Source organism: Homalodisca vitripennis, chromosome 5 (assembly GCF_021130785.1).
Source record: "Homalodisca vitripennis isolate AUS2020 chromosome 5, UT_GWSS_2.1, whole genome shotgun sequence".
NCBI classification, from domain to species: domain Eukaryota; kingdom Metazoa; phylum Arthropoda; class Insecta; order Hemiptera; family Cicadellidae; genus Homalodisca; species Homalodisca vitripennis.
Genome location: NC_060211.1, coordinates 172,364,703 through 172,392,448, shown reverse-complemented (window position 1 = coordinate 172,392,448; position 27,746 = coordinate 172,364,703). Strand labels below are relative to the sequence as shown.

At 35.3% G+C, this 27,746-nt stretch overlaps 1 protein-coding gene across 4 annotated transcripts; it reads left to right on the top strand.

Annotated features, from left to right (window-relative positions):
* The first annotated feature begins 1,677 nt into the window (after positions 1–1,677).
* LOC124363175 lies at positions 1,678–22,637 on the top strand. 4 transcript variants are annotated; one of them, XM_046818320.1, is made up of 6 exons: positions 1,678–1,784; positions 5,494–5,629; positions 7,904–8,048; positions 19,063–19,193; positions 19,967–20,031; positions 22,382–22,637. In XM_046818320.1, the coding sequence occupies exons 2-6, from the start codon at positions 5,537–5,539 to the stop codon at positions 22,551–22,553; spliced, it is 606 nt and encodes a 201-aa protein (XP_046674276.1). In that variant the 5' UTR covers positions 1,678–1,784; positions 5,494–5,536; the 3' UTR covers positions 22,554–22,637. The 4 variants fall into 4 exon arrangements, with proteins under 4 accessions (XP_046674276.1, XP_046674279.1, XP_046674277.1 ...); XM_046818323.1 differs by lacking the exon at positions 1,678–1,784 and adding an exon at positions 3,059–3,102; XM_046818321.1 differs by lacking the exon at positions 1,678–1,784 and adding an exon at positions 3,236–3,344.
* The last annotated feature ends 5,109 nt before the right edge of the window (positions 22,638–27,746 follow it).

Genomic DNA, 27,746 nt, shown 5'->3' with positions numbered 1-27,746 from the left:
TGGTGAAGGATGCCACACAGAGTCTGTTCTCTGTACAGACTGGAGTCTCAGTTACTGAGTTGCACAAGCAGTTTGGTGTTGGGGTAAGTTACAGAGTTACACAACTACAACGCAGTGAAGGATGCCATACAGAGCCTGTTAGGATCTCTCTCCGTACAGACTGGAGTCTCAGTTACTGAGTTGCACAAGCAGTTTGGTGTTGAGGTAAGTTACAGAGTTACACAACTACAACTTGGTGAAGGATGCCACACAGAGTCTGTTCTCTGTACAGACTGGAGTCTCAGTTACTGAGTTGCACAAGCAGTTTGGTGTTGAGGTAAGTTACAGAGTAACACCACTACAACTAAGTGAAGGATGCCACACATAGCCTGTTAGGATCACTCTCCGTACAGACTGGAGTCTCAGTTACTGAGTTGCACAAGCAGTTTGGTGTTGAGGTAAGTTACAGAGTTACACAACTACAACTCAGTGAAGGATGCCATACAGAGCCTGTTAGGATCTCTCTCCGTACAGACTGGCGTCTCAGTCTGAGTTACTGAGTTGCACAAGCAGTTTGGTGTTGAGGTAAGTTACAGAGTAACACAACTATAACTTGGTGAAGGATGCCACACAGAGCCTGTTAGGATCTCTCTCTCTCTCTGTACAGACGGGAGTCTCAGTTACTGAGTTGCACAAGCAGTTTGGTGTTGAGGTAAGTTACAGAGTTACACAACTACAACTTGGTGAAGGATGCCACACAGAGTCTGTTCTCTGTACAGACTGGAGTCTCAGTTACTCAGTTGCATAAGCAGTTTGGTGTTGAGGTAAGTTACAGAGTAACACAACTATAACTTGGTGAAGGATGCCACACAGAGCCTGTTAGGATCTCTCTCTCTCTGTACAGACGGGAGTCTCAGTTACTGAGTTGCTCAAGCAGTTTGGTGTTGAGGTAAGTTACAGAGTAACACAACTACAACTCAGTGAAGGATGCCATACAGAGCCTGTTAGGATCTCTATCCGTACAGACTGGAGTCTCAGTTACTCAGTTGCATAAGCAGTTTGGTGTTGAGGTAATTACAGAGTTAACACAACTATAACTTGGTGAAGGATGCCACACAGAGCCTGTTAGGATCTCTCTCTCTCTCTCTGTACAGACGGGAGTCTCAGTTACTGAGTTGCACAAGCAGTTTGGTGTTGAGGTAGTTACAGAGTTACACAACTACAACTCAGTGAAGGATGCCATACAGAGCCTGTTAGGATCTCTCTCCGTACAGACTGGAGTCTCAGTTACTGAGTTGCACAAGCAGTTTTGGTGTTGAGGTAAGTTACAGAGTAACACAACTATAACTTGGTGAAGGATGCCACACAGAGCCTGTTAGGATCTCTCTCTCTCTCTCTCTGTACAGACGGGAGTCTCAGTTACTGAGTTGCACAAGCAGTTTGGTGTTGAGGTAATTACAGAGTTACACAACTACAACTTGGTGAAGGATGCCACACAGAGTCTGTTCTCTGTACAGACTGGAGTCTCAGTTACTGAGTTGCACAAGCAGTTTGGTGTTGAGGTAAGTTACAGAGTAACACAACTACAACTCAGTGAAGGATGCCATACAGAGCCTGTTAGGATCTCTCTCTCCGTACAGACTGGAGTCTCAGTTACTCAGTTGCATAAGCAGTTTGGTGTTGAGGTAATTACAGAGTTACACAACTACAACTCAGTGAAGGATGCCACACAGAGCCTGTTAGGATCTCTCTCTGTACAGACTGGAGTCTCAGTTACTGAGTTGCACAAGCAGTTTGGTGTTGAGGTAAGTTACAGAGTAACACCACTACAACTAAGTGAAGGATGCCACACATAGCCTGTTAGGATCACTCTCCGTACAGACTGGAGTCTCAGTTACTGAGTTGCACAAGCAGTTTGGTGTTGAGGTAAGTTACAGAGTTACACAACTACAACTCAGTGAAGGATGCCATACAGAGCCTGTTAGGATCTCTCTCCGTACAGACTGGAGTCTCAGTTACTGAGTTGCACAAGCAGTTTGGTGTTGAGGTAAGTTACAGAGTTACACAACTATAACTTGGTGAAGGATGCCACACAGAGCCTGTTAGGATCTCTCTCTCTCTCTCTGTACAGACGGGAGTCTCAGTTACTGAGTTGCACAAGCAGTTTGGTGTTGAGGTAATTACAGAGTTACACAACTACAACTTGGTGAAGGATGCCACACAGAGTCTGTCTCTCTGTACAGACTGGAGTCTCAGTTACTCAGTTGCACAAGCATTTTGGTGTTGAGGTAAGTTACAGAGTTACACACAACTACAACTCAGTGAAGGATGCCATGCAGAGCCTGTTAGGATCTCTCTCTGTACAGACTGGAGTCTCAGTTACTGAGTTGCTCAAGCAGTTTGGTGTTGAGGTAAGTTACAGAGTAACACAACTACAACTCAGTGAAGGATGCCATACAGAGCCTGTTAGGATCTCTATCCGTACAGACTGGAGTCTCAGTTACTCAGTTGCATAAGCAGTTTGGTGTTGAGGTAATTACAGAGTTACACAACTATAACTTGGTGAAGGATGCCACACAGAGCCTGTTAGGATCTCTCTCTCTCTCTCTGTACAGACGGGAGTCTCAGTTACTGAGTTGCACAAGCAGTTTGGTGTTGAGGTAGTTACAGAGTTACACAACTACAACTTGGTGAAGGATGCCACACAGAGTCTGTTCTCTGTACAGACTGGAGTCTCAGTTACTTAGTTGCACAAGCAGTTTGGTGTTGAGGTAATTACAGAGTTACACAACTACAACTTGGTGAAGGATGCCACACAGAGTCTGTTCTCTGTACAGACTGGAGTCTCAGTTACTTAGTTGCACAAGCTGTTTGGTGTTGAGGTAATTACAGAGTTACACAACTACAACTTGGTGAAGGATACGACACAGAGTCTGTTAGAATCTCTCTCCGTACAGACTGGAGTCTCAGTTACTCAGTTGCATAAGCAGTTTGGTGTTGAGGTAAGTTACAGAGTAACACAACTACAACTAAGTGAAGGATGCCATACAGAGCCTGTTAGAATCTCTCTCCGTACAGACTGGAGTCTCAGTTACTCAGTTGCATAAGCAGTTTGGTGTTGAGGTAAGTTACAGAGTAACACAACTACAACTAAGTGAAGGATGCCACACAGAGCCTGTTAGGATCTCTCTCCGTACAGACTGGAGTCTCAGTTACTGAGTTGCACAAGCAGTTTGGTGTTGAGGTAAGTTACAGAGTAACACAACTACAACTAAGTGAAGGATGCCACACAGAGCCTGTTAGGATCTCTCTCCGTACAGACTGGAGTCTCAGTTACTGAGTTGCACAAGCAGTTTGGTGTTGAGGTAAGTTACAGAGTAACACAACTACAACTCAGTGAAGGATGCCACACAGAGCCTGTTAGGGTCACTCTCCGTACAGACTATAGTCTCAGTTACTGAGTTGCACAAGCAGTTTGGTGTTGAGGTAAGTTACAGAGTAACACAACTATAACTCAGTGAAGGATGCCATACAGAGCCTGTTAGGATCTCTCTCTCTCTCTCTCTCTCTCTGTGTACAGACTGGAGTCTCAGTTACTGAGTTGCACAAGCAGTTTGTATTCTAGCATCAATATTGATGAAATTGACATGCTGATTTTGACTGAGTTAGGCATGAAAATTTTGTTGCATTGGTAAAATATTTTTAAATTATTGAAATGTATTAACAAAAATAATAGTTTTGTCTGTGATTAATTTTCTATAATGATTCTTATGATTACATATTCACAATTACATTCCTTATTACATGATTAAGAATTGGCACAATGTACATCTGTGTAAAAATTATACTTAAGAGTAAGACAACAAATTTGTAATTATTTTGGATCAGTTCAAATTGAAATTCAAGGACTAGATTACAAACATTCACTACTGGGCAAACTGTACTATTATTTACTACCGCACTGGGAAGCATGTAATTGTCAATTTTCTTCTAAATCGATTTGATGAACTCCACTTTATTAGAATCATATTATAATAAATAGTTTTACCTTTTTTTTAAACTTTAATTCTTTAACTAATTAAAGTTAACTAATAAATGATTTGGTTATGTGAGTAAGTCAGTTGAATGTTATGTTTATGACATTTGGTTTTAGAACTTACCATAGCAAATTATTTGACTGTTAATAATTAAAATACACTAAGTTCAAATGTTTGCTATGTTTTTACAATGTTACAAATTTTAATTAATGCTAAAAATTTGAAGAATAATTTAGCATTTTCCAAATTCAGTTTGGTTTTGTCATGTTTGTAAAATGAAAGTTACAAACTTAATTATATATGAGATCAAAGTTTTACTATAGATGACTAAATAAAAAACAGAAAATATAGACAGTGTACTGCTACATAGAGAAATAATGTTTGTGCCACTTCAGCACTAATATTTTCTACACAGAGGTCAGCGAACACCACTTTCCACAACCAGTGATGCAACCAGCAGCAAGGTTGTCAGCTCGGTATAATAAGGGCTTTTGAGCTAATTATCTAAACACGTTATGGATTCAATTTCTTAATAATGAATAGGAAATTATTCACTTCTGTAAATACAAGGCCATTTTTATGGTTCAGTAGATTAGAGCTAATTCACGTTGTATAGGAGCAGAACTTATTTTTCTCTGAAATCTGTGTAGGAATTTTTCCTGAGAAAAGAATTGATCCTGAATTAAATTCTTTCATATTTGTTCATTTCATAAAATGTTATTATAATCTCCCTGTTTATTTGTAATCTATAATTTGTAATGAATAACACTTTAAACTTATCATTGTATCTGAATCAATAAATCAATTGTATTGTTGTAGTTAAAAACACATTATTTATTTATTTCTACTGGAGACATTACTCAATAGATGTTATACTATAAGTATATTAATTTAATTAATTTTACAATAATTTAAAAATAGAAATGATAATAACAATGTGTCACTACCTTTTCCAACTGATGGTTCTTCTAACAAAGAAAAACCTAAGAGCGGTTCTTAAAAATGTCCAAAGTTTTCCTGAAGACGTCAGTTCACATGTTGGCACATGTTTGTGGAACTTTTCTGATTGTACCAGCAGGAATTTTGTTGTACATTTTTTCTCCATAATTCATGTAATGGTAGTTTTTCCATACATTTTCCTCTTCAAATATCCTCAGAGGTAAAAATCTAACGGATTTTGACCTGGTAATTGAGGTTAATGGTTCTAAGATCATTAGAAAATAACCTAAAACTAAAGAATAGCCAGGCAGTGCGGCAAAGTGAGTAGTGCTACAAAGATGCGTAGATATCTTACGAATAATAACAAAAATCAACCAAAGTAATACTTATGAAGTTTCATATAACAATTAATGTGGATAATTTTGTATAACAGTTTTTGTGTTCGAAGAACAAACTTTAGCCATTATTATTAACTTCATGTCTGTGTCATACATATTCTTCTTGTAAAATATACAACTAATTTGATATACTTTTGCAGTGAAAGAATATCTACTAATTAAAACACTTAATTTGTACGTAAAATGCCTGGAAGAAAGTTAACTGATACGGATTCAGATACGGATTTAGATAGTGATGCAGAAGACATTAGTAAAATTGTGACAAAGAAAAGTTTGGTAAGTTTATTTGTTATTTGTTTTTTACTTATAAGTGTAAGGTCTTTTCACACACTGCACACTTTCACTGCAGTTTTCAAAATAATTATTATATGTAATACAGTAACAATATTTATTTGTATAATACTTATGGGACTACTTGAACAATACCTAGTAGATTCACCAACACTGTATATTCTTGAATGCTTATAATCCATCATCAGTAATATATTAATTTTTAAATTGCAGGTTTAAGTTACAGCCTTAATCCTTAAGCCTTAAGTTATAGCTTCATGGGTGTATATAAAGGGGGGGGGCTGTTGGGGACTCCCAAAATAATTTTCTATATATACCACCTTGTTGCTTGATTGTATTAATTTAGTTTTTGACAATTTAGAGCCTTAATCCAGTTTCGGTTTCATGGGTGTATATAAAGGGGGGACTCAATGGGCCCCAAAATAATTTTTGATGTACGCCACTTTGCGGCTTGGTTCTGTTAATTTAGTTTTTGACAATTTAGAGTCTTAATCCAGTTTCGGTTTCATGGGTATATAGAATATAGCCCCTTGAGCCCCCAAAATAATTTTCTATGTACACCTCTTTGCGCTCGGTTGTATTAATTTAGTTTATGATAATTTAGAGCCTTAATCCAGTTACGGCTTCATTAGTGTATATAAAGGACTTAGCCACCAAATAATTTTCGATATAGCCTATGCTACTTTGCAGCTTAATTGTATTAATTTGGTTTTTGACAATTTAGAGCCGTAATCCAGACGCAGTTTCAAGGGGCGTATGTATATAAAGGGGGGCTCAGGGGGTCCTCCAAAATAATTTTCAACATATGCCACTTAGCAGCTTGGTTGTATTAACCCTAGAACTGTTAATCGACATAATTATGTCGGTTAATGCCGCTTTTGTGGTGTTAACCGTCAAAATTTTGTCGATCAAACATTCCCTCCTATAATTACTTTTTATAATATACTCCGGTAACGTATCGATATAATTCATGCACCATTGGGTTCGGGAAGAAAAATGCTAAGGAACAGATGAGTTTTATTCCTCTTTGTATTATGGTTATGACGTAGCAAGCTTGTTATTTTGAACGTAAAAGAAAACGCGACGCCGTTTGTTGTGACCGCCATATTGCCGCTGCCGTTCTGTATCACTTTCGTGCATAGCTGTGGATATTTGTAAGTTTTAATAGTTTTACGCGTGTTTTAGTGTCGTATTTAATGTGTAGTGTGTTGTTTGATGTCGTAGTAGTGTAAACATATATATTTTAGAATAAATCAATTTCTATTTACTGAAATATGTTTGAGAAATTACCGGCTTTGTGTAGGCTATGGCAAAATGACTTGGCTAAAATTCATTTCACATAGTTTGTTATTGTTTTCACTTACTAAACGTTATTTATAGCACTCTTTTAGCTCTGAAGTAACTATTTATTTTTGGTAAATAGATAGTTTTCACAATAAAATATATATTTCCAGTAATTTCTTTGGTTATATATAATAACTGTTTGGGTTATTCTTTATTTTTTTAATATCTTTAGTTATATTTATAGTTTTCTAACTACATAATATTTCCTATTACTTATAAACCATAAATTTATAAATTTTTGATATAGTACAAGCTTTAGAAACTATTTTATATTTTGCTGAATGAAAATTTTTCGCAAAATTTTTGAATAATGACAAAATTTTAACTTTTTTTACTTTAAAAAAAAATAATTTATGGTAATTATTTCATTACTACTGTATATTCTATTTTATTCTAAGTAATAAAATGTGCAAAATAACATGTATTCATAGATAAATGTATTTGAAAAACTTGTTTTACCAAAGTCTTACGTGTACACCCGATTTTCAGAATTTATACGCATCGCTGCTTTTTGTTCTATAGCTTTATGATGCTTTCATAAATGTGTATAATGTTTATGTTTTTCTGAAACTAGATAAAATTTGACACAGAATGGCTATCTCACTTATAAATATTTCTCACTATAACTTCATTTGCTAGGTATGGTCCCCCCCAAATTTAAGAAATATTTTTCGTAAATTTTATATTTGATTAAAAAAAGTGTTTATTAGAAAATTTTTGATGGTTAATTTTACAATATAGTGCAATTCTACGTTTAATTCTGAACACAAAAATATATACTCTTATTTATATTGCTTTTATTTTATATTTTTAATAATTTTTTTAAAAAAACCTTGCGCGAAGCTCCAAAACAGCCCGACACTACAGGATGAAATGACCGCCAGTTCTAGGGTTAATTTGGTTTTTGACAATTAGGAGGAAGCAGTAGCACTTATTTATGAGAAAGAAGAGGCTGGTAGCAAAGATAAGGTGTTTGGAGGCACGAAGGCACTGAGAGAATGTCGCTTAGCCAGTCTGAAAGCTCTCAACTTGTGTTCTGCTGCCAACGTTTTCACATCAGGTAACGTTTGTATCTCTCTACATCAACAGTGTGATTGTGAGAGGCTCTTACCACCATTCCTTAATCAATTTTAACAATTGCAGTGAATTTTAACATTGACCTAGTAGACTATTCTAGTTGTACATAGACCATAACGAAAACAGTTTAATTAGCTGTACTTAATTTAAAGGTTAAATTCTCCATTAATTTAAAACAGTTGTGCTACCTTATGTTATTGTAATGGATTTTTAATGTTGTGTTTAAAAGACACCAGTTTACAATTTCTTTTAAAATTAATATTGCTTTTAACGTTTATTAAGTTTTCATGTTAGTTATGAAACTAATTGGTTTGGTTTTTCATAATGTTTATTACTTTTTTTAATATAAATATTATTTTTAAACCAACAGCTGTTTATGTAAACTGTTTTTACTTGCAAATAGATATGAATGTTGAGTTTAGCTCCAGTTCACCTTCCTCTTAGTGCAGTGTCTGATGCTGTCACAGACTTTGCTCCTGGTCATGTTTGTCTGAAGAGATCCAAAACAAGTCGGCGACGAAGAAGCTCAAAATGAAATTTTTAGATTGTTTTGACATCAGAGACACTTGTGAAGGAAGGTGAACTGGAGAGGTGTCTGAAGAAACAAAACATCATTGAAACAGCTTTTACTAGGCGGAGTACTACTCCTTTGCGGGGTGGATTTTGCAAGGGATTGGGGGGGGGGGGGCCACTGTGCCTTAGCTGCCAAAAGGTGTTGTTTTTGAAGGGGAAGGATCGGCTTGAACTCTGAAAAAGTTCATCCTCAATTCAGACTGATGCAAGTGAGCAAGAAATGTAAGAGCACAACCAGACGGAGATTCGCTCTTCCCAGATAGCTTAGCTGCAGGTACTGGAGCTGTAGTGACATTTTGGACCCACACAACCACATCTACATCAGAGCAAAACCATGTGTCAGGTTGCCCCAGATACACAGCAGACCCCAGCCGCCTCTGTGTTGAGAGCCTAGCTCTCTGAATACCATCTCAGCCAATGTACAATACTAAACTCCGATTCAGTTAGTTATGTTTTTCTTTAGCATTACAATTGTTCATCATTTTGTATTATAAAAGCAATCCTTGGTAACTTAATAATACTTAAGTATTTACAATAAAGTTATTATTTTTTATGCATAGGAAGCTTATGCATTGTAAAAATAATTGTTGCACTGTGAATATAGTATTATATTTTTATTTCATACTAATTTCTACATACATAAAATGTTTATAAGTCACAATAACGTAATTTAATTTGAAGAAAGATTGAAGAAAGTTAAATTTTATATTATCAATTAAATATTTTATTTTATTATTATTGGTTATCTGCACAATATTACGTTTTATTGATTTATTAAAAACAAAAAATTGTTTCTTTTGTCAGAAATAATTTTGTCAAGGTGTTTTACAATTAAGGGCATAACAATACTATAGGTATTGGTTCAAATTCAGTAATAGTATTTTTGCAAGTGATGAACTAAGTAGTTGCTTGCTTAAATTAAAATGACAGTCTTCAAGATAAATATAAATATAAAATAGGGGAAAAAGTATTTGCAAAAGTCAGAGGTCACTCTTCCTGGCCAGCTATTATAGAGGATTATGATTTAGGGACTAAATCAAATAAATACAAGGTTAAATTCTATGGCACAAAAGAAATAACTAGTGTAAGGGAAATTGATATTTGTCCGTTTTTTGAAAATAAGTCACGTCTGGGTAAATCTGATAAAAAGGAATTTATTAAAGCTATGAAGGAGGCAGAACAAAATTCCACCAAAGTCAGCATAAATAAATCTCAACTCAGTTTACTGGGAAAAAGTCTTATCTATGACGGAAATTACTCAACAAGTATTGCTAGACCACCAGCTGCAACTAGTAGTCCCCTTTCAACACAAGACAGTGTAAATCATAAGGAGGAGGTAGTACAGTTGCAAAATGAATTGAAACAAGCTAATAAAAAGATTAAAGATTTTGAAACCAGTTTATTAGAGCATGAAAAGATAAAAATAACTCCAACAGAGGATAGAAATAAATCAACGCAAGATTTGATTAAAAATATACCCCAAGATATACTGTCATCAGAAGTTAAACAGAATATTGCATCTACTATAAGAAACAGAACTGCTGTGAGCACATCAATCCTTAATAACCACTGGCTCACGGATGACCTTATACAATTCTATTTCAATGTTCTATCTGCCAAAGTTACCAAGAAAGAAATATATCTTATGGAGCCAATAGTTTCTCAGGCTCTAAAATGCCTTTACGACACAGATCACTGTATTAACCAGGAAATGCTGCAAAGTAACTACATAATTGTGCCAGTAAATGACTCAGCTGCAGTAGATATACCTGGTGGATCAGGCTCTCATTGGAGCTTACTCCTTTTTAGTAGGGAACAAAAAAGGTTTTTTTTATTTTGACTCAATGAAATTGTTTAATTATGAGCATGCTAAACAAATAGCCTCAGCTCTCAGTAATAAACTAACAGGGAATAAAATCACTGATTGTACAGTAGTAAGTGTTCCACAGCAAACTAATGGCACAGATTGCTGGATATATATGCTAATTTTTGTGGAGACTATTGTACAAGTTCTTCTGGATGGTGTACAAGAACCATCATGGGAAAACACAATACCAGACATCACTGAAAATATAGTTCTTGCCAAGAGGGCTCAGTTGGCAATGATGTACAGTAATACCCAACTTAATCTGGGGGGAAAATCAATATTATCAATGATGCAGCAGCCAAAGAAGCTACCAGAAATACAGAATACAGCTAAACTAAATAAACATAGTACTAACTTGGTAAAAGAACAGTGGCAAGAGGTCAAAAGACTGAAAGGAGGAAAACACAGCTTGTCAAATGAAAAAGAATTTAGTATCCAAACGTCAAATAGATTTACCCTTCTATTAAACAGCAATAAAACCCAAAACTTACAAGGACAACGAAAAGATCAAGATGAGCAAGTATAGGCTCTGTATAGGCCTAAATGGTATTTCAACTAAAGAGGTAGAAACATTAGCAATAAAAAATCCTAATTATAAAGCAAGAATAGACCTATATGCTGACAGTCATGGTAGAGGTATCCACGAATTGGTTGCAATGTGCAGTGGCGGGAAAGTTTATATGGATGGACTTGTAAAAGCGGGGGCTGGTCTACAATACGTTTACAAACAAGCTGCAAAGTCAAAGCAGAGACCCCTTATCTTACTGGCTGGTACTAACGATATGTCAAAAGGATACCCTCATGATATTTATAATAAAATGGAAGGTGAATTGAAAGATCTGTGTAAAAACAGACCAGTATGTGTAACAACAATACCTCCCCGATATGATGTAGAACAAGACAATGATGTCCATTACAACATAGCTCTAGCAAACAATTACATCAGGGAACTTGTATTACGCATTAATGGTGTACATCTCATTGATTTTGACCATTTCAGCAGACATCACTTTACATACCAGGGGATACATCTAAATAATAAAGGAAAAAAGAAACTTGCTTGTATGATCAATGACTTTGTGGAAAAAAATACATGAGACAAAAATTGCAAAAAAAGAAGGTGGTAACAACTCATTTGTGCAACACAATACAAAAATTAAAAATAGCAAAAATATACATGTAATTGATCGAAACATGGTTGATGTTATTAGGCTATACCAAGGAAATAAATCAGTGGGATTTGCGCATAGTATCTCTGCGGATTTTCAAGATCCTCGCCATATGTCAGCTGGGCTTGCTGTTGTCTTCAAAAGGCTCTTTGGGAAACCCCAACATTCACAGTGTATGACCGGACACCTAGCTATACAGGATAGACAAAACAGAGTGGTAATATTTAGTTTGATTACCAAACCCAGATACTACAGCAAACCAACTCTCTTAAACTATGACACAGCTTTTCAGGACTTGACTAAAAATTTCATGAAAAGGAGACTGAGGCATCTTATATGTTCGCCAATAGGCTGTGTTCGTGATAATGTTGACTTGGCACATTTCATTAATAACATAGTTCAATTTCAGAATACTACAAAAGCAAGAGTCACTATTGTCACTTATCCCCAGATGTCATCACGAATACTTAGAAAAGGAATACCTCATGAAGACTTTGTAGAGCAATTGAGAAATCTTGTTACTTATAAAACCCCTTTGGGATTGGTGCCTGAGTATGCTGGAAAACACCTAGAAGCGACAGTTCCTATGGAGGGAGCCGCACTTGCCATGGGGGGAGAGAACCCTACAATTGATCTCACTGAGGACTCTTCTGCAACTATCACTATTCCAAGTCAAAGTGAAGAAGTACCAGTGGTGCCCGGCGACCTCAGTTACTCTGAGGCGCTAAAGCAGAGTAGTGTTAACAAGCATAGTGCAGTGATCAATGTAGTTAATACATCTGTCAATGGCTTTAGTGTGGTGCAGTCGCCCGATTCGTCTTTAAACTTGCAAGTTCAGGCAATCCCTCCGATAACATAAATAAGTTCCAGTCCGTTAAAGTTTTTCATCAAAATATACAGCATCTTTCTTCCAGAATAAACACATTAGAAATAATTTTAGATGAGATAAAACCACAAATCATTATACTTACAGAACATGATACAAAAGAAGAAGAAATAGAACGAATTAATATTAATAACTATACATTAAAAGCTTATTTCTTCAGAAAAAACAAAACAAAAGGAGGTGTAATGATATTGGCTGAGGCGGGATTTGAGTTGAACCGGGTGACTGTGCCAAACTCTTTGGCTGTAAGTTTAATTGAGGAGAGGCAATTTGAGTTTAATGTATGTAGCTTTAACACCCCTAAAAATAAGATTGTCATTATTGGAATATACAGATCACCAAATTCGGATACTAGGATATTTCTTGATAGGCTTAGCCTTTTAATAGAATGTATTAGTAAAAGATATGATAAAATAATAGTAGGAGGGGACTTCAATATTGATGTTCTTAAAAATGATAACAATTGTAAACTATTTAAAGAAACATTAAGGGGCCAAAATATGAAGTTTTTAGTTGATTTTCCCACAAGAGTGGCCGAAAACTCGGAAACTGCCATTGACAATTTCTTGGTAAAAAACATAGACTTAAGTATTATAAAAATAGAAGGCCTGATAACTAGTCTATCTGATCATGATGGACAATTGCTAGAAATAAAAATGAAAAATACATTAAATGAAAGGAGGTTGCTTGTAAAACAAGAAATAAGAAAGCTGTCACTGGAAAATCTAAATTATTTTTCACAATTGTTATCAGGGGAAACATGGAAAGATGTATATTTGGCTTCAGTGGAAACTAAGTATGATAAGTTTTATAAGTCATTAAGTTTCTATTTTGACCAGGCATTTCCAAAATTATTAATAACAAAAAATAACAAAAAAAATAAATGGGTTACAGAAGAACTAAAATATAAGCAAGCAAATCTCATTCAACTAACTAAAGAGTATCGAAAAAACAAAAATTTAAAATTAAAAATTAAATTAAATCAAGCAAAAAAAAATTACAAGCTTGAATTGATCCAATCTAAATCATGCTACTTTCAAAAGCAAATCAACAAATCAGCTAATATCCAAAAAACCGTATGGAAATTAATAAACTCAGAAGTAGGGGTGAAAGAGAGGGAAACTCTTGAAAACATTACATTAAGGGAGGGAATTCAAATTTTATCTGATCCCAAATTGATAGCAAACGCTTTCAATGACTATTTTGTTAACTTAGTGAAAGATTTAGGTACAAATAGTGACAATCAGCTTGTGAATTTCGATATTGAATGTAATTATAATGATGCTCACATTATGAAACCAACTTTTAGATTAAGACCAATAGATAAAAGAGAGGTGGAACAAATAATAGACTCTTTCAAAAACAAAACGTCTAGTGGACACGATGAAATACCAGTCACAGTAATTAAGGCTGTAAAAACAAACATAAGTGCAGTTTTGGCACATCTAATTAATTCCTCTTTTGTTTCTGGTATTTTTCTAATTAAATTAAAACAAGCAAAAATAATACCAATACATAAAAAAGAAGATAAAAAGGACGTTTGTAATTATCGACCGATATCTGTCCTACCAACAATATCTAAAATACACCGTGTCCCAAAAAAAACTGAACAACTTTAAAGCCTAATAAAATCCGCAAAGTTAAATTTAGATTATTATAAGCATGACCACATGAAGGTAGAGTTTATAAAGTTTTTTTTAATGTTAGTTGTAAAGATCAGCTGTTTCATTGTTGTTTGCTTCAAACTGCTTAACCCCAAAACATAATACAATAAAGCAGTCACTATGAATGCACAGGATGAAAGCGCAGTGTGTTGAGTGGTACATTGAAACCAAATCAGATATTGTGTGCAAAGAAGGTTTAGAACACGCTATGGTCGCCATCCACCATCAAGGAACAGCATTCGAGCCTGGTATGATAAGTTCATGTTAACTGGCAGCATAAAACATTCAAAAAACAATGGTAGGCCTAAACTTGCCAAATGAAGCTATTGAGAACGTGCAACAAACATTTCTACGGAGTCCTCAAAAATCTATTCGCACTGCAGCACGTGAGTTTAAATTTATCAAAATCCAGTGTTCAAAGAATTTTAAAGAAAAATTTGAAAATGAAACCTTATAAGCTGCAAATTTTGCAGCAAATTACTCCAGATGACAAACTTAAACGTAAACACTTTGCAGTTTACTGTGCTTGATCGTTTAACTGCTGATGAGGAACTTTCTAAAGAAGGTAGTGTTTTATGATGAGGCCACGTTCCATGTATGTGGAAAAGTGAATAAACATAACGTGCGTATTTGGGGTACAGAAAGACCACTCTGAAGCCCAGCACTCTGAGACTGGGGTCCCCTTCCAGGAGGCGGTAAAGCTGTTGGGGTTCTGGCTGGACTCTAAGTTAAGTTGGAACGACCACTTATCAAAGGTATGTACCAAACTCTCTCGAGTCATTACCTCCTGAGGAAGCTAAGGGCTTGATAACCAGACCTTATCTTTTGACTGTGTATGCCATGCCCTTTTTCATAGTCACCTGATGTTATGGCATTGTGCCTGTAGGGGACATTCCCCGGCTGTTCGGGATGTATTGCTGCTGCAGATAAAAGGCCTTAAGAATCTTAACATCAATCGGGCCCCGCCTAACACTGCCGGACCCTTTTTATGGAACTCGGCGTTCTCACCGTATACAGCCAGTACATCTCAACACCCTGGTGCTTCTTAGGGAGAACTTGGCTGATTTGTGACCAGAGACAACGTGCATAAATATAACACCGCCGAGCTCAGGACTCGACATGCCCCGCTGTCGTCTCAGTGGCACTCAAAAGGCCTACCCACAGTCTGCAATCAAGTTTTTTAACACTTTGCGCAGAATGTGCGAGTACTGGAAATGAGAGATTTTATAAGGTGTTAAAGGATCGTTTGCTTGAGAGGCCTCTGTACTCCCTGGAAGAACTAAATCATGAGCCACTTTTTTAAACTTTCAGTCGTACGCCATCTTGTAAATATTTTGTAATGTATTTTTTACATGTTTTAATTATCTATTTATTGTACACTGTGTGTATTAATGACGCAGTCTATCTGACAAGTGTCGGTCAGCGACGTAGATCACAAGTATTCAAGTATTTAAGTAAGTACCATATCAAGTTCGGGAACATGTTCGAGACAGTCCCAAGTTAAATGTGTGGTGTGCTATTTCCTATGACAGACTTATTGGCCCGTTTTTCTTCAATGAAAAAACAATTAATGGTAACATTTATCTAGACATGCTAGAAAACTACGCTTACCCACAGCTAGAAGACCTACAGCCCCAACGTTTTTTTTCAACAAGATGGTGCCCCTCCGCACTGGAACTTATTTGTAAGAGAATCACTTGATGACACTTTCCCCTCGTCGGTGGATTGGGCGCGGTGGTTCCATAGCCTGGCCCCCACGGTCCCCAGACATAACACCATGTGATTTTTTTTGTCTGGGGATTTGTAAAAGACCAGGTTTTCAAGTCTAAAGTGTTAAACATTCAAGAATTGAGACTAAGGATTATCACGCCTTTTCCAAAATTAATGAGGAAATGCGTCATCGAGTGTGGGGCAGAGTTAGATAGCCGAATCGACTATCTTTTTGCCAACAATGGAAACCATGTTGAGGGTTCACAAATAAAGGTTGTACCCAAAATAACTTAAGATTATGCGTGTTACTTTTAAATCAAAAAATTCTTTTATATGTGTGTTATTAAAATAATTACAATCTAATAAAGTTGTTCAGTTTTTTTTGGGACACGGTGTATATGAAAAAGCAGTATATTTACAATTAACAGAATTTTTAGAAACATTTAATTTATTTGATAAAGGCCAACATGGATTTAGATCCGGTAGGTCAGTTGTGAGTGCTGCTGTGTCATTTATCGAAACAATTATAGAGTCAGTTGATAAAGGAAAACATACGATTGGGGTCTTCATGGATATCTCAAAAGCTTTTGATAGTGTTAAACACTCTAAGCTCATAGAAAAACTAAAAACCTTAGGAGTAGCAAACAGCGCTCTTAAATGGTTTCGGTCTTACCTCTCTGACAGATCTCAATAATGTAGAGATAACACACTTATCAAAACAGAACAAAATTATTAAAGCCTCTTCTCATTGTAATGCTCTAAGGTTTGGTGTACCCCAAGGGTCTATTTTAGGACCACTACTGTTCCTGTGTTACCTGGGTGGCATAGATGAGGTTTTGGCACATGAGCCAAATAGTGAACTGTGCCTATATGCCGATGATGCAAATCTAGCTATGTCATCAAGATCTCTAGAAGAATTATAAATTCATACTTTTATTGAATTAGAAAATATTGGCAATTATTTAAAAAAACCACAATTTAATATTAAATTCAAAAAAGACAAACTTTGTAAAATTCAAAAGACAGTCAGGCAGCTCTTAAAGCTCTTGACTCCAACAGCATTTCATCCAGGCTTGTGTGGGAGTGCTTTAACACTCTCTGCAAGCTTGGATCACGCAACTGTGTGCGTCTTGGTTGGGTACCGGGCCACACAGGCATAGGTGGCAACGAATGCGCCGACAGGCTTGCCAAAAGCGGAGCAAGCATGCCATACACCGGTCCAGAACCGAGTTGTGGTATAAGCAAGTCAGCCGCTTACCAAAGTATAAACAAATGGTCCAGGAAGACACACCGCTTGCGGTGGCAGAGTCACCAAGGACAAGCACTCGGCAAAAGACTGCTTGCCGATTCTAGCTCCGGATTCACCAGATGGCTGATGGGGCTGGGCAGGGATCGGGTTAAGCAAGTGATTGCCTTGATCACTGGACACGGCCACTTCAGGAAACACCTAAACACTCTAGGTTTACGAAATGAGGACTCGGAGTGTAGACTCTGCAATAAGTCTGAAGAGACTGCAAAACACATAATACTGGACTGTGGAGAGACTGGGAGCAAGGAGAAGGGCTCTTTTCGGTGATAAACAACCAGGCGACGAACCAGATGCTAGTATCGGGGAAAAGCTTCTTAGCCTAATTAAGGGCACGAAGATAGGCTTACCCCTCTAACATCAAAGGGGCACACAATAAGCTCAGGTTGACGTGTGAGGATCTATGAATCCACCCCAATATCCCAAAGGAAAAAAAAAAAAAAAAAAAAAAAAATTCAAAACACCGCAAAATAGAACGTTGAAGGGACCTACAATAGTCTGTGATTCATTCGAAATTGAACAGAAAAACAGCACAAATTTTTTAGGTTTAACAATAGATCATCATCTGAATTGGGATGAACACATTCATAAGCTTTTACTTAAAATAAATTCTGGGGTTTATGCATTACGGAGAATGAGTTACTACAGTGACCTAAAAACTTTGAAAAATTTATATTTCGCTTATGTTCATTCTCATATCTCTTTTTGCATAGCCCTTTATGGTTCAACTAAACAAATAAATATAGAAAATATATTAAAACAACAAAAAAAGGCAATACGGATAATGCTGAAACTGAAATATAATGATTCTGCTAAAGAACATTTTAAACATTTAAACATTTTTACAGTTTATGGACAATATATTTTTGAATCAATCCTTCTAGCAAAAAATTAACAATTAAATTTAAATTCTAAGACACCCAGTCACCATTACAACACTAGAGCAAAACACGAGATTATTCCGAACCATAAGTTGAAGTTTTTTGAAAAAAAAAACCTACATACATGGGGAACCAATTTTTAAAATACATCCCACAAAACATAAAAACTGAAAGTGGCTCTAAGTTAAAAAAAAATCTAAAAGAGTACCTAATCAACAAAGCTCTCTATTCCATTGAGGAACTATTCACCTCTCTTTATAGTTTCCAAGATGCTTGCAATTAAGTACTAGCTGTACTTAACATTGTAAATATTATTTAGGTAGTATTTAGAACTTTGACACTATTCATTGTATCACATGTGCATAAAAATGAATAAAGAATTTTGAATTGAATTGAATTGATGAAAAAATTATTTGGTCCATCAGGATTCTAATCCAGATGCGATTTTGTATTTTCCAATTGAGTACTTACTTTTTGGTCATTAATCTTTTTAAATGATGCATATATAGTTTTGGCTTTGTTTTGTCAAAGCCCATAAGGCCAAACCAGGATATTTTTTTGATTGTAGGAGGAGCTCTTCTTATTGGAATACACTACTTTGTAATAATTGATGAACGAAAAGTCGCAATTCTCCAATAATTTTATTTTTATACACGAGGTCTTTCAGCATCAAAGATGCCATCATCAGGTGTTTTTGATGGCACCTTTGATGGCATCTTTGATGCTGAAAGGCCTCGTGTATAAAAATAAAATTATTGGAGAGTTGTGACTTTTCGTTCATCAATTATTACAAAGCAGGATATTTTTGCTCACTTCTCTAATTGCCACCTGTATTGGTGCTGTTATATTGGCTTTTAGAGTTTTGTACAATTTTATATATATATAGATCATGTGTATATATTTAAAACTTTAGTGACAAAACGTGGTTGTTTGTTTTACAGAAACTACATTAGGAGAAATACTGGAGGGATTGAGGTGGAGCTTGTTAGAAAACGATTTTGCATCAGCATCAAAATTCCTGCAGTGGTTATTGTACCATGGCAGCTTGCCACTATTGCCTGTCATTTGGAAAGTAAGTAATTAGAATATCTTATTATAGTTACTATTGTGGTCAAGCAAAATTAGATTAGAAGTTATTCCTCCTTTGAAAAGTATGTAACGGCTTTAGACTTGAATTTGATGTAATGGCATAGGGAGGTTCCATTTGAACCAATGATGAAAAAGCCAGTTCCTTAAACAGCTATTTTTTACAAGTAAATCCAAAACAGCTCTTTTACCCGGCAGGGATCAGTTCTGGCTGGTTTATACCTTTCAGTTGAACCCACCACTGGGCACAGCAAAAACCGATGTGTCACTTATGGATGACCAGGAGCGGCACATCACTAACCGCAAATGTCTAGATTCTGGGGTGCAAGAGCAATTCGATAGGTCTAGATGACTGTTGGTGGGGTTTGGTCCCTAAGTGTCAGAGGTTCTTGCTAGCCTCAACAAGGATGTGCCACCCCCTGCCTGCTTTGACTGGAGAGGCTGGTTTAGAGCTGGCCTCCCTTTCTTTCGGGGGGACATGACTTCGAGATTAGTGCCCTAATTCTTCTTCATGGATCTTGATAGCAGGCGGCCCCTATTCCCTAATCTTACCCATCCTGTCACTCCGGAAGCAGTGCAAAGGTTCTTACAGGACTGTGCAAGTGCAATTTATAAGCTTCTTGTCCTTGTCTTGTTTTAAACTGTAATAATCTGTATTTGTATCATACCATAACATAATGTCTATAAATTCATATTTTTAACACTAACACAATTAATTGGATTTATTCTTTTATGTGTAAATAATATTTCTTCTTCCAGAATGCCTTTGCAATATTTCTGAATCATTACTCCAAAGATGAAGGATGCCTTGAAAATTTTCTTGAGTAAGTTTTTATGTATTTATAATTATTAATATTGCACTATGTTTTATTTTTTTTAATAATATCTTGAAGCCTTGTACGGATCATACAGGACTGCTGGATTATATTACAATCTGACCGAAGCTTTTGGCTGTATGCACAGTTTTCTTTCAGTAGAAACAATTTTGAACATCAAATCAGAAAGTATTATCTTTTGTTGAGAAATAATAGTAGTAAAATATGTGATTTGATGTTCTTAGTTTTTACTTTACAATTTTACTTAGTAATGGATGGTTTATACACTTCTTGTTGGCAGTATAACTTTGGTTGCTGCATGATTTTATTTTAGATAATCATTTAACTCTACTTTATATACAATGCACTTATTGCCAACATTTCATGCTCATAATTATGATAAATAATTTTATTTTATTTATTTGGAACAAATAGTCTTTAAACTCTATGAGTTTGACAATATACAAGGGAGTAGCCAAAAGTACTCGTAATCGGATTAGCATTACCTCAGATCTATTCTTGGCCCCTTACTTTTCTTATGTTACCTTAAAGGCTACCACAATCTCTTAGTTATGTTGCACTAGACAATTTATGCCTATATGTGAATGATTCTAATTTTAGAATATCAGAAAAGTCACAGCAAGAAATTGAACTACTGTGTTTTTATGAATCGGCTAATATTAAATAGTTTTATGATTCAAATAATCTTTTTCATAAATAAACACAAAAAAACAAACTTTATTGCTTTCTCAAGAAAACAAAAAAGCGCCAAATACATTCCTATGTAATCATAGCCTCAGATAGCATAGAGCAGGTTAAAGAAACAAAATTCTTGAGTGTGACATTGATGCCAACTTAAGCAGAGACAAACATATTGACTATGTTCTAGCAGAAATCAGCTCTGGCCTGGCCATAAGAAGAATGTCTCAGTTATGCAACCCGTATGTTTTTATATTACTTTATTTTGCTCATATACTCGCCCATATATATATGTGTACTTATACATGATATTGACTTATATGGGCTAACTTCTAAACAAAACCTAGATAAAATTCTTAAAATTAAAAAAAGCATTGAAAGCTATCCTTAAACTTAATTTGCGAGATTCAGTAAGGCAGTATTTTAGAGAATTAAATATATTAACAGTGTATAGTTTATACATTTTCGAATCTGTCCTTTTCTTCAGATACCATGAATATAAAGTGTGATACAACATCCATATGACACTAGAAGAAAGGAAAAACTTACTATAAATAATACAATTTCGATTTTTTGTAAAGACCATTTATGCTGGAAATAAGATTTTTCAAATATTTCCAATGTTTGAAATAACACAAATAGCTTAAAAATTCAAATAAAATTTAATCCATTGGCTACCAATGACATATATTGTCCTTCATCAGTTAAAGTTGGCACTGCCCGTTTACGGTAAGTTTGTGATTTTGGAGTTGAAAAATATTCCCAGTATAGATTATTGTGACATATTGTCTATACTATTATATCGATGTTCATAACATGTTCTATTTTGAATCTGGCCGACTTTCTCAAAAGATCGATTGTTGTTTACCGTTTCATCTGTTGATTGTTTTGATTAGTTTCCGTGTGAAATGACGTCACTGTAAAATAACACTGTTATTCTGAGAGTTTTAGTAACTTTGATAACAAAATTTTGAGTGAAGTGGCAATGAAGAAATTTAATAGAACTATGTGATGAGGCCTAATCTTCATTTTTGGCATGGCCAAGGCAAGCTATCTTATATAATTTTATTTTTAGTGGCAGATCTGGTATAAACCCAATTGTTGCTAGGCAACTAAATATTTAAAATATAGCATAATAAAATACCATTTTAACATGTCATATTGTCGTTTACTATTTTTAATTGACCCTAAACACCCACACAATTTCAAATTAAAAAAGTAATTCGTTACCTAAGAGTAAAAATATTTTAATTTTAATTGGTAGTCAATGGGTTAAAGGAGTATTTTGCAAAATTAGTATTATACTCAATTGAGAAGTTTTTATGAGTTAGTTAAGTTGAATTCAATTTAATAAATTATAAATTTTACTCCTAATATAGTGTTGCTTCAGTCATTTAGTTAAAAAAAATGATGCTATTTCATGTAGATGGATAAATACAGAGAATTCTGATTTTATTACTGTGGATGGAGTACACAGGGCTCTACAGTAGGGACCACCAAAGAGTGCATTTGAGGGAGGAGCTTATTTGGCATTTGACCTTGGAGCAGTCAACGAGGACTGAGCTAACTAATCAACTTCGTTAGTTTGTGGTTTGAACTACTGTACAAATAAAAACTAATTTGTGGAAACCCATAAATTACTCATTTTCTATTCCTGCAGGATGTGTGCCGATCAGAGAGCACCGGAAGAAAAGAGAAAACTGATTGAAATGCTTGTGACCCTACCAGATTTTTTAGACGCCAGAAAGAAGCAAAATTCAAAAACGAAAACGAAATCAAAACCAGTTGTGATTATGTCTGATGATGACGATAATTTTGAAGAAGGGCTGTGAAGTTGAATGATGAAAAAGTGATTGTAAATGTTATAAACAATAAGGAGATTTTTTTACATAATAATAAATGAGGCCAGTATTACATTTAAGTCATGTTATTTTAGTTTGTACAACCAACATTGAGATCATTTTAATGTGAGATTTATTTATTTATTATGTCTCATTTTAATCATGGAGCTGCCACACATCCAATATAATTAAAAAACTAAAGAGTTAAATTTCAACTCCTAGATAAACGTGATAATCTTTGATTTAGTAAATTCTGTTTAACATTAGATCCATTTAGTTAATGCCTTAAAGTGTAATATTCCACTAGAAAGTAAACAATAGGATTACATGTATTTAAGCTTTAACTGTTTTTTTAACTCCCTGATGTTGAAAATTGGATAATTTTATTTCTAGCCATGTTTTTAATCTCAACATCTGCATTTATAGAAATAATGTTGGTTCTATTCAGCTATCCATTGGCCCTTTCTGACTTCAGTTCAATTCTGTTGTACCAAACTAATTTTCAGCCTTACTCCCAATGTCCCAACTCTTGGAGGAATAAAATTCAGGAGTAGGAAATTAAAGGATAGCAAGCTTGGGGATATTTAAATTAATGCAATGTAAAATCTTTAAAACAATTTCATTCCTTGTTTAGATCTTATTTTAATAGCGAAGGCGTTGTGGTAGAATTTAATGTGAATGCAACATTATAGTGTTCGGACAGTTGTAAAGGCAGAGTTTACCCATGGAAATAGGCTCAGACTCAAGAGGCAACATTAGTCAGCTCTAACCCGTGGCTCTGCTTTTAACATGGAGCTAAAGTTTAAAACTACATTATATCAAGAAATATACTAAAAAATATTTTTGATATGCTATTTTATAAATTTAAAAGTTAATATAGAAAGCTACAATAATAACATAATTATTATGTAATATTTCTCTGAGTATATAAAATGTAATTATATATGTATAGTTATAATGTAATAATTATATTAGGCCTAAATATTTGTTTGAAAAAATTTTTCTTAAAAATACCCTGCCAATGTTCTATGGTGTTTTTGCTGTTCTATGGAGGTTCTTTGTATGCTGATAACATTATATGTATTATTTATGCAGTAAAACCCCAATTCTCGAAACTTTGATTATCTAAAACGAGAAGTAGTGACACAGTTCCATTATCCTAGAATTGAGAAGATACAGAAAGAACAAATAATTTGGTCAAATGGCAACCCCAATACTCTAATGGCAGCACTCAAAATATTTGTTGTGGAGGCTGTCAATGAAGGACAACAACTCAACCGTCTCGCCACAGCTGATGTTCGCAAAAGAGGGCTATACAAGAACTCACCTCCTCAATACCATCCGAGCTTTCATTAGCCTTGCACCGTCACCACCCTTCCACATCTTATCTTGGAATGTCAGTGCCGCCCTGCTGGCAGCAGCAAAACCTGTTTTCACATTATCGCAAGTCTGGTGTCGTTTATTCTTGCCTCTGATTTTTTCAAGAACAAATAAGTTTATATTCAGTTGATTGCACATGTTCTGTAAAAGATTATTCTTGTTCTGTACATATTGCCAAGTAATACAGTAATAATTGTTTGTTATAATTTGAGTATACCTATGTATTTTGTTTATTTGTAACATGTTCTGTCTCCATGTCGCATAACCTTTGATCCTAAAACAATAGGGTCCTCCTTGGACCCAGAGAAGCAAGTTTAAAATCTCTAGGACTTTCTATCAAGAGTTATGGAGATGTGACAACCATGACACATTTACCGTCAGACAATTTTGTGTCCTTAATAATGATATTTAAAGCATCAAAAAACGAAAAATCCTTGAAATAAATATTTTTTTGTGATATTTTTCTTTTACATCCTTGTGATCAGTGATATATGGATGATTGATTCATTGGAGGTAATGCATTCATCCAGAGAAGGGAATTTTTGTATTAAATGGGTTATCAAACCCATTCTTATTGCCTGAAACTGACCAGTATTAGATAATGCAATAAACGTTGAATTATCAGAAATATGAAGGACACTGTTTATTGCTCTTGTAAGGACTGCACAACAAAATATATAATGATGATTGTTAGAAACAAGGCAAGGTGAGGTTCCAGGGGGGGTGCTGCGGTGATGGAACAGCCATAGTCGTCGTAGAGAGTGCCTCCCAAGTATCCAGAGTGGTTGTTCGGGGCCACTTTACTACTCTCCGAGGTTGTGAGTGCGACTGACTCTGTGACATCATCGGGCTCCTCGTAATCCTCTGGTGTTACCTGGTAGTCCTCATCAAAGCCCCCAAAGTATGAGTAATTCCCGTAATTGTTAATGTCGACATACGAATCATCATGCAACACTGATGCATTTAATGCAGTACTGGATTTTAAGAAACATATCAGAATGATAACATAACAGAACATGCTATGGCAAGAGCATCGTAATGTTTATTTAAACAGACTTTGAATTTGGTACCATTATTTATACTTTAGAATCCATAGTAACTTCTAGCTAGTTTACATTTTCAATACATTTAATACTTTTGTGAAATAAAAAACAGTCTTAAAATTGGTAAATTATATATTTTTATCCTTGAATGCATGCCAAAATGTGAAGGTTTTTATTTATTTTCAAAATATTCTCTATTAAGATAATACACTTTTCCATGTGTTTGAATAAATTTTTAAAGTAATTTTTCCACTAATGACTGAGGTAGCCCCAAAATTAAAAAGTATTGATAACACAGTTTGTTTTTGATCAACGAGAACAAAAAAAGTTGGGTGCCAAATCAGGGCTGTATGGTGGATGACTGGTTAAAAATTTAATTGTTTGAGAAGCGTTGTGAGAGCATGAATTTTTATGATGATGATTCGCCTCACTTTGACGTTTTCCACATTACTCCAATGATTTTTGGCAAACAAATGGTTGTGTACCATTCAGAATCGACTGTCTTACATTGCTCTAATGCCACTGTTGCCACATGACCGGTATTGCCAAACAGACAACCATTTGCTTCGATGTGCTTCTTCCACAAACAAATTTCTTTGGATTTGGCTCATCTTGAAAGACCCACACAGTTAATTGCATGGACCCGTGATTAGTCAGTCACCTGTGCAGATGTTATATACAGCCTTTCATGCATCTTTAGTAAATGTTGTCAATATTTCAATGCACCAGTCAACACAAGTTTTCTTTTTTATTTTATCCTGAGGACGAATTTTCTCCGCACTTTGTCCTAAAAAGACCTTTGTGCCTCCCTTACTTATATTTGTGTCCTCAGAATCTGAGACTTTTACAGAAGCCGATCAAATATGAGGAGGATCCTGTTCTCTGATGTCCTTGGGGCTGAGGAGATATGCCCTAGGTATCTTTTCCGAATTTTTGATGTGGCAGGACAGTTTAGCCAAATATGCTCCGCTGATTCCTAGCTTCTTCACAGAGTCTGGCTAAGGCCCACCCTCATAAGACATTTCCTTAGGGGGCCATGTCTTGTCAACATCCCTAATATCATTCTTACACAAGTCCTCTTTTGAGCATTGGTCAGGTTATGGGGATCCAAATTTAATAAACAGGAATACATTTTGTTACAGCCAAATCATCATGTAGTATTTTGTTGATGTTAGTCATTCTGATGCCTGAAGATACTTCAATCTCACGTTATGTCACGACAATCTTGTTTAATCAGTTCAAGCACAGCATCAATGTTTTCAGGCACAACAGATTTTTGATGACCTTCACAGATTTTGTCCTGGAGTGAAAATCAGCCACGTTTGAACTCATTTACCAGTTTTTTACAGTGCAGTAGGATAGGGCTTCATGGCCATAAAATATTAATTTTTTAATTGCCACGCCCAAGATATACCATACAGTAACTGTAGTTTTGTCAACTAACACCACGCCCGATATTATCAGCTATTTTATTTTTTCTTTGTATCAGCTGTTATATAGGGTATATCAAAAAGAATCATCCGATTTGGCATGTCTATATTTCGAACAGTAGTAAACATATACAATTACAAATTTTTTTTGGCTGAAAGGGAAACTCAAAAAGATTTTTTCATACCTTTTGAAAGGTGTTCAATATGTCCACCTTTAGATACACGGCATATGTCTATGTGGTATTCAAATTCATCTCACACTGCAGCGAGCATGTCTTGAGTTACTGATTCCACTGCTGTTGTAATGCGATTCCTCAGCTCATCCATTGTTGTTGGTAGTGGAGGTACATATACAGAGTCTTGATGAAACCCAAGAAAAAATCACATACAAGGTCCGGTGACCTTGGAGGCCAGAAATGTAAGGATGTGTCATTTTGGCCAGTGCGGCCGATGCACTGGTCACGAATTCTTTGATTTAAAAATTGCTGGACTGCCAGATGCCAATGTGGCGGTGCCCCATCCTGTTAAAAATGAAGTCGTTCAAATTAGTCTCCAATAGGGGGAAAAGATCATTCTCAAGCATATCGAGATATGTTATTCCTGTAACAGTGTTCTCAGCAAAGAAAATTGGACAAAACACCTTTTCCCGTAAAACACATTAAATTTTGGAGAGTCTCTCTCATGTTGCACTATTTCCAACAAACTATTTCTGTGTCCTATATTCCAACGTTATGGCGGTAAGTGTTTTCCAATGTTTATATACATTGTTTACTTTATTTATTAAACATTAATAAAAGTTTAACGTGTTATGTCAAAAACTCTTAAAATGGACAAAATACTCTGCCCTGGGGGTTTATTAGTATGTAACTAAATCAGGGACTCGGGTGTCGCCTTGAATCCAGGAACATGGCAGTTAAAGGGTTATGTTTATTGATATACTCTTGTGATAATCCATATCGAAAGTTATGAAAAATAATTGCACAAAAGTGTTCACGGGTCAATTCCATTTTTACTAGGGACTGCACTTTTTAATTAACTGCATAAACACTCATATCACACTCAAATGACAATATTTTGTGGTTGAGGTTATGTTCAAGAATGTAAAGTCCACACGGGAAATGTCAGCTGATGCCCAAAAATGGTCAGTGTTGCCAAGGCGAAAAATATAAATATTAAACCTTATAACATCACAACAAACATAAAAAGTGTTTTGTTACATTCACATACAAATAATAAAAGCTTCTTACCAAAATTCTTGTCAAATCACATAATTTTTGTAATAGCAAAAAAAGTTAATCTTTTGAGTAATGGGAATTACAGAGTTAACTTCT

Coding starts and splice junctions, on each gene's coding strand:
- LOC124363175 (XM_046818320.1), top strand. CDS start 5,537: ATGCCTGGAAGAAAGTTAACTGATACGGATTCAGATACGGATTTAGAT. Junction 8,049..19,062: donor TGCCAACGTTTTCACATCAG/GTAACGTTTGTA, acceptor TTTGTTTTACAG/AAACTACATTAGGAGAAATA. Junction 20,032..22,381: donor TGCCTTGAAAATTTTCTTGA/GTAAGTTTTTAT, acceptor CTATTCCTGCAG/GATGTGTGCCGATCAGAGAG.